Source organism: Dipteris shenzhenensis, chromosome 30 (genome assembly GCF_047967505.1).
Source record: "Dipteris shenzhenensis isolate YYH24624 ecotype China chromosome 30, Dip_SZ_1.0, whole genome shotgun sequence".
Classification (NCBI taxonomy): Eukaryota; Viridiplantae; Streptophyta; class Polypodiopsida; order Gleicheniales; family Dipteridaceae; genus Dipteris; species Dipteris shenzhenensis.
Genome location: NC_141625.1, coordinates 14794989 through 14807307, shown reverse-complemented (window position 1 = coordinate 14807307; position 12319 = coordinate 14794989). Strand labels below are relative to the sequence as shown.

At 42.8% G+C, this 12319-nt stretch overlaps 1 protein-coding gene across 2 annotated transcripts in view; it reads right to left on the bottom strand.

The window, feature by feature from the left end:
- Nucleotides 1–12319, bottom strand: part of LOC147881754 (uncharacterized) — a 171526-nt gene that overhangs the window by 36151 nt on the left and 123056 nt on the right. Inside the window, exon 8 of one of the 2 annotated variants that reach the window (XM_087402103.1) lies at nucleotides 6431–6541. The exons of the other annotated variant lie outside the window; for it this stretch is intronic. Within the exon in view, the coding sequence (XP_087258229.1) occupies nucleotides 6431–6541 (111 nt within the window). The remainder of the gene's footprint in view (nucleotides 1–6430; nucleotides 6542–12319) is intronic. 2 annotated transcript variants of the gene reach the window in all.

Sequence of the window (12319 nt, the reverse complement as noted above, 5' to 3'; positions counted from 1 at the left end):
GCAAATTAGTGCGAAACGAGACCCAGACGGGGGCGCGAATGAGCGAGTGCTAGGGATGCCGAAATGGTGTGTAATGGGTTGAAAAAATACCTCGTAGCATGGTGTTTCCGTGTGTGAAATCTTGGTTTAAACGAGGTCCAGTTTGGGTCCCAAACGAATGAGTTACGAGGGGTTAAAGAAGGGAAAAAATGGACCTTTTTTGTGGGGGTCGGGGGAGGATGGGGGGGCCCCTTGGTGTTAAGGTTTGGTGTGAATGGGCTTTAAGTCTAACTGAGGGATAGTAGCTGACCCAGCTCAGTTGACCTAATTGACCCAATTAATCTAACTAACCTAACTATCTAGTTAGATGTCTAACAGTTAGTCTAACCTAACCTAACCTAACTATGGGTTAAAACTACCTATAATTAACTAATCTAACCACCGTTAGTTGAACTATCTTTAGTACAGTTAGACTAACCTAAGTGTCTAGTTAGTCTAACTAGCTAATAGTTAAACTCACCTAGTTGTAACTAGCTAATTGAGAGTTAAATAACTAACCTAGATTAGAGCTAACCTAACCTAGGTGTAAACTAACCTAGCTAGGGTTAAACCTAGGATCAAGTTAGGTTAGGTTAGGTTTTTTTTTTTAATTAATTAAAAAATTAAAATTTTCGGGGGGAGAGGGGACGTTGGTGGAGATAGAGGAGGGGGGACAAGGGGGGAGGTGGAGATGGAGAACGGGGGGAAGGGGGGGGGGGGGGGTGGAGATGGGGGGGAAGGGGAAAAGGGAGGTGGTGGAGATGGAGGAGGGGGGGGGGGAGGGGGGGGTGGAGATGGAGGAGGGGGGGGAAGGGGGGAGTGGAGATGGGAGGGAAGGAGAAGAGAGGGGGGTGGAGATGGGGGGGAAGGGAAAAAGGGAGGCGGTGGAGATGGAGGAGGGGGGAGAGGGAGGAAGAGATGGTCACCTAAACGCTCTAAAAGTCTTTCTCGATGTAACGGGATTATTGAGGACGAATGGACGGTGGGTGGATGGCTAGGTTATCGCTACGAGATGGGCTCAAAGTAACTCACCATGTGAGGATGGGAGTAGGGTGGTGGTCGATGAAGAGAGAGAAGTGTCTTGCATGGGGCTCGGATTAGAGAAGAGGATGCAGGCAAGATGTGAAAGAAAAAGTATGAGAGGGATGGGTGCACTTTTATAGGGAAGGAGAGGGACCTGTGGATTTAGTCAAACACATGTGCACCTTTGAATTTGTCCACGTTTGAGTAGTCAAATACATGTGCAGCTTTGAATTTGTCCACGTTTGACTAGGGAGGTGGTTTTAATTCTTCTTTTGGGTTATGGCATTTAGAACCTTTACTCATTGATTGCCCATAACTTTTGGTGGTTGTGTCAGAATGTGCTTCGGTAAAAGGAAGAAATGTTCATAATTTCAAGCTCTATACTCTGACAACCATCACATGGTCTGATCTATTCCTTAAAGTGCTGTTTTTCCAGAAAACATGCATTTTCCTAAACCGGTAACAAAGAGTTTCAGCTAAGAATTTTTTTTTAAAACTTTTTTTACTGAAGTTGAAAAAATTTTAGCTCTCCTAGCTCTTGAGTGATATGTTTGTGAAAGTTCGAAGTAGTTTGTTTTTTACATACCTGCGTATGTTTACTCGTTACTTGAGATGCTAGTCTCCCCGGCAACGGCGCCAAATGTTGGCTCTTTCCCACGGCTTCCGTCAGAAGAGCAAGGTAATCTCAGTATGCAAGGTTCCAAGGCTTTTTGTCACCTACAGATATATCAGGATTGTCGTTTGTAGTATACGTGTAGCTCAGGACCTCAAGTCGTATTCCGGTGAGAGACGTAGGCTTAAGTGTGGTAAGCAAACATAGTACATACATGTGTAAAAGAATCGTGCATCATCATGGTTGAGGTAATGAAGTCTTTCGCCTTCATTGGGAGCTGTAGGGTTAAGAAGGAGTTTAAGGGTTAGAAGGAGGTTCCAAGGTTTAGAACAAGGTTCCAAGGTTTAGGAGGAGATTCAAGGGTTTGAAGAGATTCCAAGGTTTAGAGAGAGGTTCCAGAGTCTAGAAAGAGGTTCCAGGGTTAGAAGGAGGATCCAAGGCTCAGGGTAGAGTATATGGTGGAGAACTCATCTCCCTCGTAGATCATGGAAATTAAGGGTTGAGGAACTAAGGGTTTAGTGAGAGCATAGGAGTGGGAGAGAAAGAAGGTGTAAGAGCATGGGGGAAAGAAGAGAGGAGGAAGGAGGAGGAGGAGGAGGAGGAGGAGGAGGAGGAGGAGAGAGGAGGAGGAGGAAGAGGGAGGAGGAGAAGGGAGGAGAAGAGGGAGAGGATAGGTTGCAAGGTTGGAGAAGAGGGGAGGAGGAGTTACAAGGTTAGGACATGCTTTTGGACATGGAGTGCAAGGAAGCATGGACACTTGAGACAATTGCTTGGAATACCAAAGTAGCACTCAACACAATGTCCCAAAGAGTGTGGGCTTCATTCCATTATGGGGTATTTATACAAGTTGGAGAGCTTCTCTCTCTGCATATAGGAATTGTAAGACATTCTCTCTCTGCATGTAGAACTTGCATATAGAAGTTGCATGTAGAAGTTGCAAGTCGCATGTAAGAGTTGCATGTAGAACTCGCATGTAAGAGTGGCATGTAGAACTCGCATGTAGTAGTTGCATGTAGGACTTGCATGTAGAACTTGCATGTAGGAGTTGCTTGTAGAAGTTGCATGTAGGAGTTGCATATAGGAATCGTATGTAGAACTTGCATGTCGAACATGCCACTACTCTACACACACATTCTCTACACACACATTCTGTACTACCTAAGTCCATGTTGGCACAGAGACAATTGCTTGGAATACCAAAGTAGAACTCAACACAATGCCCCAAAGAGTATGGACTTCATTCCATTATGGAGTATTTATACAAGTTGGAGAGCTTCTCTCTCTGCATGTAGAAATTGTAAGACATTCTCTCTCTGCATGTAGAACTTGCATATAGAAGTTGCAAGTTGCATGTCGGAGTTGCAGGTAGAACTCGCATGTAGGAGTTGCATGTAGAACTCGCATGTAGCAGTTGCATGTAGAACTCGCATGTAGAACTTGCATGTAGGAGTGGCATGTAGAACTCGCATGCAGGAGTTGCATGTAGGAGTTGCTTGTAGAACTTGCATGTAGGAGTTGCATGTAGAACTTGCATGTAGGAATCATATGTAGAACTTGCATATAGAACATGCAAGTTGGATTTCTAAGAGGGATTATTTCTAGCCTTATGCAAGTACAAGCGGAGCTTTGCCGCTACTCTACACAGACATTCTGTACTGCCTGAGTCCATGCCTGAGTCCATGTTGGCACAGACAACAGCTTCATATTCCAACAGCCACTATCCGCAAAGTGGCGCAAGAGATATATTCAGCTTGATAATGGGAAAGTTAAGTATATCCGAGATGTTTGGTATGTTCCAGATTTGAGGCAAAATCTGATTTCAGTTTCAAACATTGGCCATGATCAACATATATTGGTCGAATTTCAGGATAACCAATGCAGGATCAAGGATCCAAAGAAAGGGTATGAGGTTGCAGCAACAGGCACATATGACAGAGGCTTATACAACCTTGATGCTCAACCTTATGATCCAAAAGGTATCGTCTGTAGCAAACACTTCCCAGGCTAATTTATGGCATGCCAAGTTTGGACATGTCTGTCATAGGGCATTGTCCTACTTGTACAACAATTTCCATTTCATTATGTCTCTCTTTGAGTATCACTTCCTCTCTCCCTAGCCTACCCTCTTCTCTCTCCCACTCCACCATATTCCTTCATGTGGTATCAGAGCCTCCCTTCCTACCTTCCCCCTCTTCTTGCTCTATCTAGAGGATGAAAGAAGCCCGCAAATGGAAGCTCCCCTCTCCTCTAAGGTAGAGCCTCCCTTCCCTTAGCCTCACCATGGTTCCTTGCCATCAAGTACTCCGCGGTCTTCGTTTGTAATTCCAGCTCACTCCCGCATCAGTTCGTGGTTCTCCCTCAGCATTGGCGGACATTGCTCGTCAGTTGGTCGCCAGAAACTTGTTTTGCAGCAGTCTAGCGGCTGTTTTTTGACCTTTTGAGGTCCGATTTCTATGTTTTTTGAAATTTTGGCACTTCCCCGTAAGAGCATTAGATTACTCTCTATGAAGCACCTCTATTTGTCAGAGACGCAAGGTGGTTTGAATATTTTGAATATTCATATTCATATTCTCACACATAAGGGAAACATGATGTTGGAATTTCTGCAAGGTGACCAGCCTTGGCCTGCTATGATGCATTTACTTACACACTTGACTACTCATTCTTTTCGGCACTGCCATCCCACTCATTGGGACTTCATTCTGGGATACATTGATGGAAGAGTTCAAGGCTTTCCTTTTGCCTCTAGAATGTTTTCAGATTGGAAAGAAATTATTGGTGGCTCTGGTCTTGCGTCGAGCCTCGTCCAGTCTAGGAGACCGAGACGCACGGCACCCCTTGACGGACTCCAGCGTCCCATCACCAGCTATGCACCAGCCAGGGCGACATGACATATACGAACGATTCCGCTCCGCTCCAGTCTTTTTTTCTTTTCATTGTCACACTCAGATGTATTTGATTATGTATGATCACACTTAGGATTCAGCACGGGTGATGATGCTCGTTTAGTAGCTCCACCCTTTCTGTGATTTGTATCAGGTTTTCTTTCAGTCTCATAGACCCATCAGTCTTCCGAAGACTCTAATAAAATTTCTTTCTTTTCTTTCTTCTCTTGATGGAAACTCCTTATGTGCTAGAACTCTGCATTGGTCAAAGATATTTTATTTTTCCCTTGCCTTGCAGAAACACTGGTGCTCTTATTTTATTTCATCCAATGGGATTTGGGTGGTGGATGATGTGCTTCATGTAGATGGTGCATTATTATCCTTTCCATTAGCAGATAGGAAATATAATTGGGGATTCATTTATCGACCCCTTTGACATTACCTTTCCAAGATGCTTCGATGTTTCTTACCAATACCAAACGTAGAGCTTACTCATTGTCTTACGGATTGGACTCTACAACACCAAGGTTCTAGCACTCATCCATTACGGTTGGTTGATATCACGTGGTCAATTTATACAGGGTTTTGATGCCTCCTCCTTGGATTTCAAATCAGGGAAATAAGATTTCGTCTGTGAATCATAATGCCTAGTGGTGGCGTAAAAGATTGCAGTATCTTTGGTCACGCAAACTCCCTCTTCATCAATAGGTTTTTCTATGGCGGGTGATGCTACGGGTTTTTCCTTTCGGCCAAATGCTAGCACACAAACATCACAGATGTTTGGCTCCAAGGGAATCCTTGCTCCATCTTTCTAGCATTGCCATATGACTCGTGACTTTATCTTTTTTGTACAGCAGCGTCTACGATCCCGATGTCCTACTACTTGCTTTGGCAAACTTTTTTGGCTTTTCATTATCTACCCACCACTTGGCATTTTGGACCCTATCGAAGGAACGCAATCATCAAGTCTTAGTGTAATCCTCCTTTGGCTAAATAATGCATCTATACGACAATCATTCATGATAGTCTACATGTGCAAGATCTAGATTATCCTGCCTTTTTGTCATGTAATGACGACTTCTTATGTTTGTAGCTATTTTTTCCTTTCTTTGGGACAGTTCTTTGAATATAACGATAATTGGACTCTCAGGATCATGACATGCATGCATAGTATACATAGAGACTACACTTGGGGGATGGTGTCTGGTTGACAGAGGGAGGACACGTGTTTCAGATTGATGAGATCTCCCTAGCCTACCGGATACACGGTCAGAGGATTCAGAGGATTGCTCTCCACGAGGCAGTCCCCCTTGACACCCTAGCTCCTCCTCCTCCTAGGGAGGACAGTGTTTGGGAGGTGGTAGCCAGCATCATGGCTTGGAACATTTGGGTGGCTCGGTGCAGTCTTGTGATGGGAGAGCGCTCGGTTCCACCCTCGGCTACCTTTGTTGCCATTTGGCAGGATATCATTTACACTCTACGGTCCACCTGGGACCGTGGGACTCCAAGCTCCAGGGCGACTATTGAGAGGCATGCTCGTTTCTACAAGGCTTGGCCTACAGGTGTTTTCTACATCTTCACTCCGCGAGGGATTCGCTGGCTGTATAGTCCTCCCACTTGGCTGTTAGCCCCAGTTCCAGAGATCCCCTAGGTAGTGAGCTGGGCTTCTCTAGAACAGGCCGGTTTTTTCTTTCAACCTTTCCCGATTTTTTCATACTCAGCACGTTTGGGGCTGTTGTCTTGTATGAAATCTTTCAAGCATTAATATAAGGTTCCTTTCTTTGAAAAATAAAAATAAAAACATTTTAAAACGATAATTGGACTTCATGAAAAAAAAAAGTGTGTGTGTGTGTGTGTGTGAGAGAGAGAGAGAGAGAGAGAGAGAGAGAACCTTGATCTTATTTTGAACAAATTGCAACCTTTCTCGAGAATGAGATAGCACGTGAACAATATGAGTTGTTTTTTTTCCTAACTCTCCAAGCTCCTTATTTTTCTTAACAAGCTGCATGATCCAAGTAGCCTATGAGACATCTAGAAAACATGTGGTAGTCTCTCTCCCTCTCTCTCACACCCCACACCAGTGTGCGTACATCTCTACCAGCACCAATGCTTGTCTTCACGATCAAGGAGATTATTACCAATCAAGTGTCTCCTTGTGTTGGTGCATCTCAAGCAAGTAGAGCCCAATCCAGACCTGGTCATGGAAGTGAAGAGGTGAGTGGGATAAAAGAGGTGCATCATGGCGAGGAGTGAGAACACACGAGATATAGAAATGAGTGTTCTATTGATTGTGAGAGAGGTGACTCTCTCTTATAGAAATGGGAAGCGGGTGGCCTAGATCATAGGCACCTTCCCTACATCAGTGGCAATCAGCCCCTACATCAGTGGGACTGGCCTAAATCAAAGGAACCTCCCATGTGGGGGCCTTTGGCTTACACTATCACTTAGGTCACACACTAGACACATCATAGCACTAGATGTGCCTCTACAACACACACTTTTTTTTTTTTGGTGAAACCAAGAAAATAATATTATGAAACATTCATTTACATCAGGGCAGTGCTCGAGAAAAGAGCCAATGCCCTATCCATCAGAAGCAGTAAAAGAAAAGCTGAATACAAGAAACATCCAAATCTTCCTCATATAAGGCATCATATAAAGACTGCCGCAATGAGGCTCGGAAGAACTCATAAGGGTGCTGAAGGGGAGAATTCAGATATGCATGATTTCGCTGCAGCCAAAGGGTCCATAAGGCCCAGTATCTGATCCATTGGAAGAAAAGAGAATACTGTGACAAAGAAGCTGATAGTTTGCCGTACATCTAGAAAAACCTGTAGAACCTGTGTGCAGGAAATCTGAGAGATAAGAAATAGGAGATCTTGTCTAGGTCTCTGGAATATGAACAAAACCACAATAGATGCGGAATACTCTCAGAAGTATGATGACATCTTGGACAAAGAGGTGAGGCAATCCTTCTTTGAGCCAATTTCACTCCCACTGGAAGAATACCAACAATGCATCTCCATAGAAAGAGTCTCTGCTTCAATGGCATTTTCAACTTCCATATCAATTGCAATTTTCCTTTCCACTAGGCTAATGACTTATTCAGATGCCATAGAGAATTAGCATGATGAGCAATCCAAGGAGGAGGTAATATCAATTGATAAGCCTGTATAGAAGTCAATAAATGCAAAGGCCGAGAGGATATTCTTGGACTTGAAGACTGAAGGTGCCAATCTTGAAGCCTGTCTCTTACATTCAATGTTGGAATCGGAACCAAAGGGAGTAAGAGATCAGCAATAGCTTTCCAAATAGGTCTGTGATGCATCCTAAGATTGTATTGTCGACATGCTACCGGAAAAGAGAGAATATATCCTTGCGTATCTACCACGTCATCAATGAACCGGATGCCCAACTTCATAAGATTGTAAGCTCTGATTGGTTGTTGTACAGCAAGGGGAGAGGAAAACACAGCACTCCAATGAATGCTTTCCATTCTGAGTGAGGAAGCTATAGAAGTAGGATGGGGAAACCATTTGATGTGAGAGAGAACTTGCTTCCAATCCTGAATCAAGGAAGTAGAAAATGGACAACCAGGGATTTTACCTTGAAATTTGCCAAGTACTACTTCCGATGGATCAACTAGCCAATGTCCATAAGCATTTGTGCGCATCTGACCACACAAAATTGCCAACATGATAGACCAAGGCTGCTCTTGTTGAAAAAATATCTTGAGCATAGTGATCTTTCTTGCCAACACATGAAATGTGATGTTTATTATATTCAAACCACCATGCATTCTTGGTGAGCAAAGCAAGTCCATTTTGAGCAACCTTAAAGCTTTTTTATGAAGCTTAGTTTTCCAGAAAATCTCCATGGCTTGAGACATAAAAGAAGTGAGATCTTGAGATGACCAATGTAATAGAGGAAGGTAGAACTGGACATAAGCTAGAACAATGGACTGGACAATTCGAACCCGTACATGCAGGGGCCAAGTGGAGATCTTCCAATATTCTAATTTGTCCTTAATTTTGTTTAACACCCATGATATTTGTTGCTTATTTCTGATTTTCCAGCCAATGGGATAGCCCAAATGTCTTACTATGTTTTCCGGATAAATAATCTGGCCAGGCCACAGGATAGCATGCCAGTCACAATGCTTGAGAGGCAAGAGTTTTGATTTTTGAAAATTAATTTTAAGAGCAGCTGCCAACCCAAAATCTGAAAGGGTATCCATCAATAGGCGAAGCTCCAAAGGACTGTTCTTTGGCATGAAGAATGAATCATCTGCATAAGCCTGTGCAATGAAAGGTCGTGAACCAGAAATCTGAAGCCCCATTAACTGTCCAGTATCAACCAGATGATCCATATAAAGAAGCAAAGGATGTGAAGCAATGGCATAGAGCAAAGCACTGAGAGGGCATCCCTGTCGAACTAATCGTTCCAGAGTCCAAGACTCAGACAAATGATTCCCTATAAAGCATTATGCAGTGGAATCTGAGTAAAGCCAATATATGACATTAACTAGCTTTGGCCCAAAACCAAGTTTAAACATGATTTGAGAGACATAATCCCACTGTACCGTATCAAATGCCTTTGCCACATCCACCTGCATAACCAAAACATCTTGAGCTGAATATTTTGCATATTCCATTGCGATGAGAGTATTAGAGATATTGTCATGTATATGCCTTCTTGGAACAAAACCATATTGCCTGGGATGAAGTCCATCATGAAGGATATCCTTTATCCGATGTACCAACATTTTAGCAATAAGTTTGTATATAACCGGCATCAAAGTGATGGGCCTCCAGTCATCCATTGTCTCACATAGAGGTTTTTTGGTCACAAGCTTAACCAGACCATGCTTCCAAGCTGAGGGAAGATGTTGATGCTGCCAGGCTACATTAATGAACTTCAAAATTGGACCCTTCAATTCAGCCCAGAAGGCTACAAAAAATTCAACCGTCAAACCATCCCAGCCAGGGGATTTATGTTTACCTAAATGCTTGAGGGTTTCATCCAATCCAATATCCGAGAAAGACATTTCCAGCATTGAAGCTTTTTGCAAAGAAACAATAGGAGAAACAAGCTCAATAAATCTGTTCCGAGCCAATGCAACCTAAGGTGTAGAAGAAGATGGCTGAGAAAAAAGAAGCTGAAAATGATCCAGACATTGTTTTTCTAGCTGAGATAAAGTCTGGGTCCAAAGACCGTCAGGTTTCTTGACCCTCATGATAGATTGACTTTGTCTATGTGCATGTAAATTCCGAAAGAAAGATTTCGAGAAACAACCCTTATCTAGCATAGGTTTAACATTTGGAAAGCTTGCGTTTATCATTGGCATCAATTATGGAGGAAGCACAAGACAATAAATGCTGCTCAGAAGCCATCTACCATCTTCCATATTCCTTAATGACATTTTGAATACGATGTACAAAAGAGTTCCAAGCAAAGTCTGGCTTGTAGGCCTCTACAACACACACACACACACACACACACACACATGTGACTCCCCTAGATACACACATGTACCATAGAGCAAGCCCTTGATCACACACCCTCCCTCAAGGGTTTGCCTCTTGCAATGTCAAGGATACATCTAGTCTCATAGTTTCTCATGCCATCTCAAGGTGGTCACACATGGCCATCTCATGGTGGTTAATGATAAATCTATGTCTAGGATCTCATGCTAGCAAAGGTGCCCAAGGGTCAAGGTTTACAAAACTAGGATAGACCAAACACATATCACATGCCCTACATCATATGGTGACCAGAGGTGATTACAAAAGACAAAACATATGACATTCTTTTTAAAGTACTACTCCAGGCAGAGAACCTCAAAATTTGACCAAGTGATGATAAACGAAAATTCAAAGACAAGTTGCTCAAAAGGAAAAGTCCTTGTCTTCTACTACAAAGTTAGATGCTTCTTTTGCTGATGGAGTTCTCTCTTCAACTAGATATGCTTCATTTTCCTTGGAGTTGTAGTAGGAGCCATTTCTCTCCTCTTCCAAAAGACAAGCTTCAATATCCACCAAGTTGGATGTAAAAGTGTTGCTATACTCTTCATCTAGAAGACTTTTGAGTAAAACTTGTGCACCAAATACCTTTTCAAGTTGCACCCAAACTTCATGTGAAGTCTCACACCCATCTATGTGATGAATGTACGAGTCACTAAGTCCCAATGCTATGATAGCAAGGACCTTTTCATATTGGACTATCCATTGTACTTCCCCTTTTTTCAGGATGGTGAACTTCTTGTTCTCCATAATCTTCTTGAAGTGTCCAAGTTTTATCTTGGTACCACAACATATCATCTTGATCATGTCACATCTAATCTCATCACTTAAAACAATCTTTTTGGACATCAAGGTCAAGGTAGAGCACCCAATGAAATGCGATGATTTTCTATATATGTCACTTGTGAACAAGAAAGTACCTTTGGGCAACTCCTCCTCCTTCTGAAGACATGATATTGAGTAGGTCTTACCACTTGATATATCATTGAAGGGTAGTGTCTATACTCTTACAACCAATATCTCTCAACACAAGTCTATAGGAACAAAGTGGAGACAGGTTGTGAACACAAGTGAGCAAGAGTGCACACACAAGAAAGCTCCAATACAAATGTTCAAATGAAACAATACAAGTACTTGGTATATATAGTACCCAAGTACTACTGGTTAACCATAGGGTTGACTTTATGCCTACAACACCATATCTTTGTAATCTCTTACAAATCCCTCCTCAAAGATATAGCTGAAAGTAACTTGGAAACATCTCAGGTGTATCCTGCAGTACCTAAAGTATCACGGTTGCACAAATTCATCCAGATGGATATGCAACCTATGGGAGTACATGAAAACAATGTCATTGTGAATCACTTCACAACCCCGCTTGACATTGTGAGAATGTCTCTGATCCCCAAGCCATGTCGATGTCGTAAGAAAAGATCTGTTGACAGGGCTTTGGTGAAGATATCCGCCACATTGTCCTCAGATGGACAATAGATGAGATCAATGAAGCCATCAGAAATACAATCCCGTACATAATGATAATGATTTTCAATGTGTTTCATGCGAGCATGAAAGACAGGATTGTTAGCTATGGCAATGCAACTCTAGCTGTCACAGAAGATAGAGTTTGCTTCGCCATCCTGTGCATGATGCAAGTCATGCAAAAGCTTCCTTAACCACATTAACTCCGTAGTGGCTGAATTTGAAGCTTTGTACTCTGCTTCATTGGAGGAAAGAGAGACTTGCTCTTGCTTCTTACTGAGCCATGAGATACAGGCTGAACCCAATGAGAAGCAATAGCCAGTAGTGGACCGTCTGTCGTCAATGTCCCTTGACCAATCTGAGTCGGTGAAACCACTCAGCTTTAGATTACAATCTGAAGCATGATGCAAGCCAAGAGAGAGAGTGCCATGGACATATCTGAGAACCCTCTTTGCTGCATTTCAATGTGTGATCGTGGGACAATCCATAAACTAGCTCAAAAGCCCTGTGGCGTAGGCAATATCAGGCCGTGTGGAGCATAGATATATCAAACTGCCAACCAACTGCCTGTACAAAGTGCCATCAAACTTTTCAGTAGTATCATGCTTACTCAGCTTGAGTCCCTTTTCCAATGGAGTAGCCACAGGCTTACAGTTCTCCCTTTTAAATTTTTGCAACAACCCCTTCGAATACTTTGTCTGTGACATAGAAATCTCATCATGGGTCTGCCAAAACTCAATGCCAAGACAATAGAGCATAGGCCCAAATCTATCATGTCA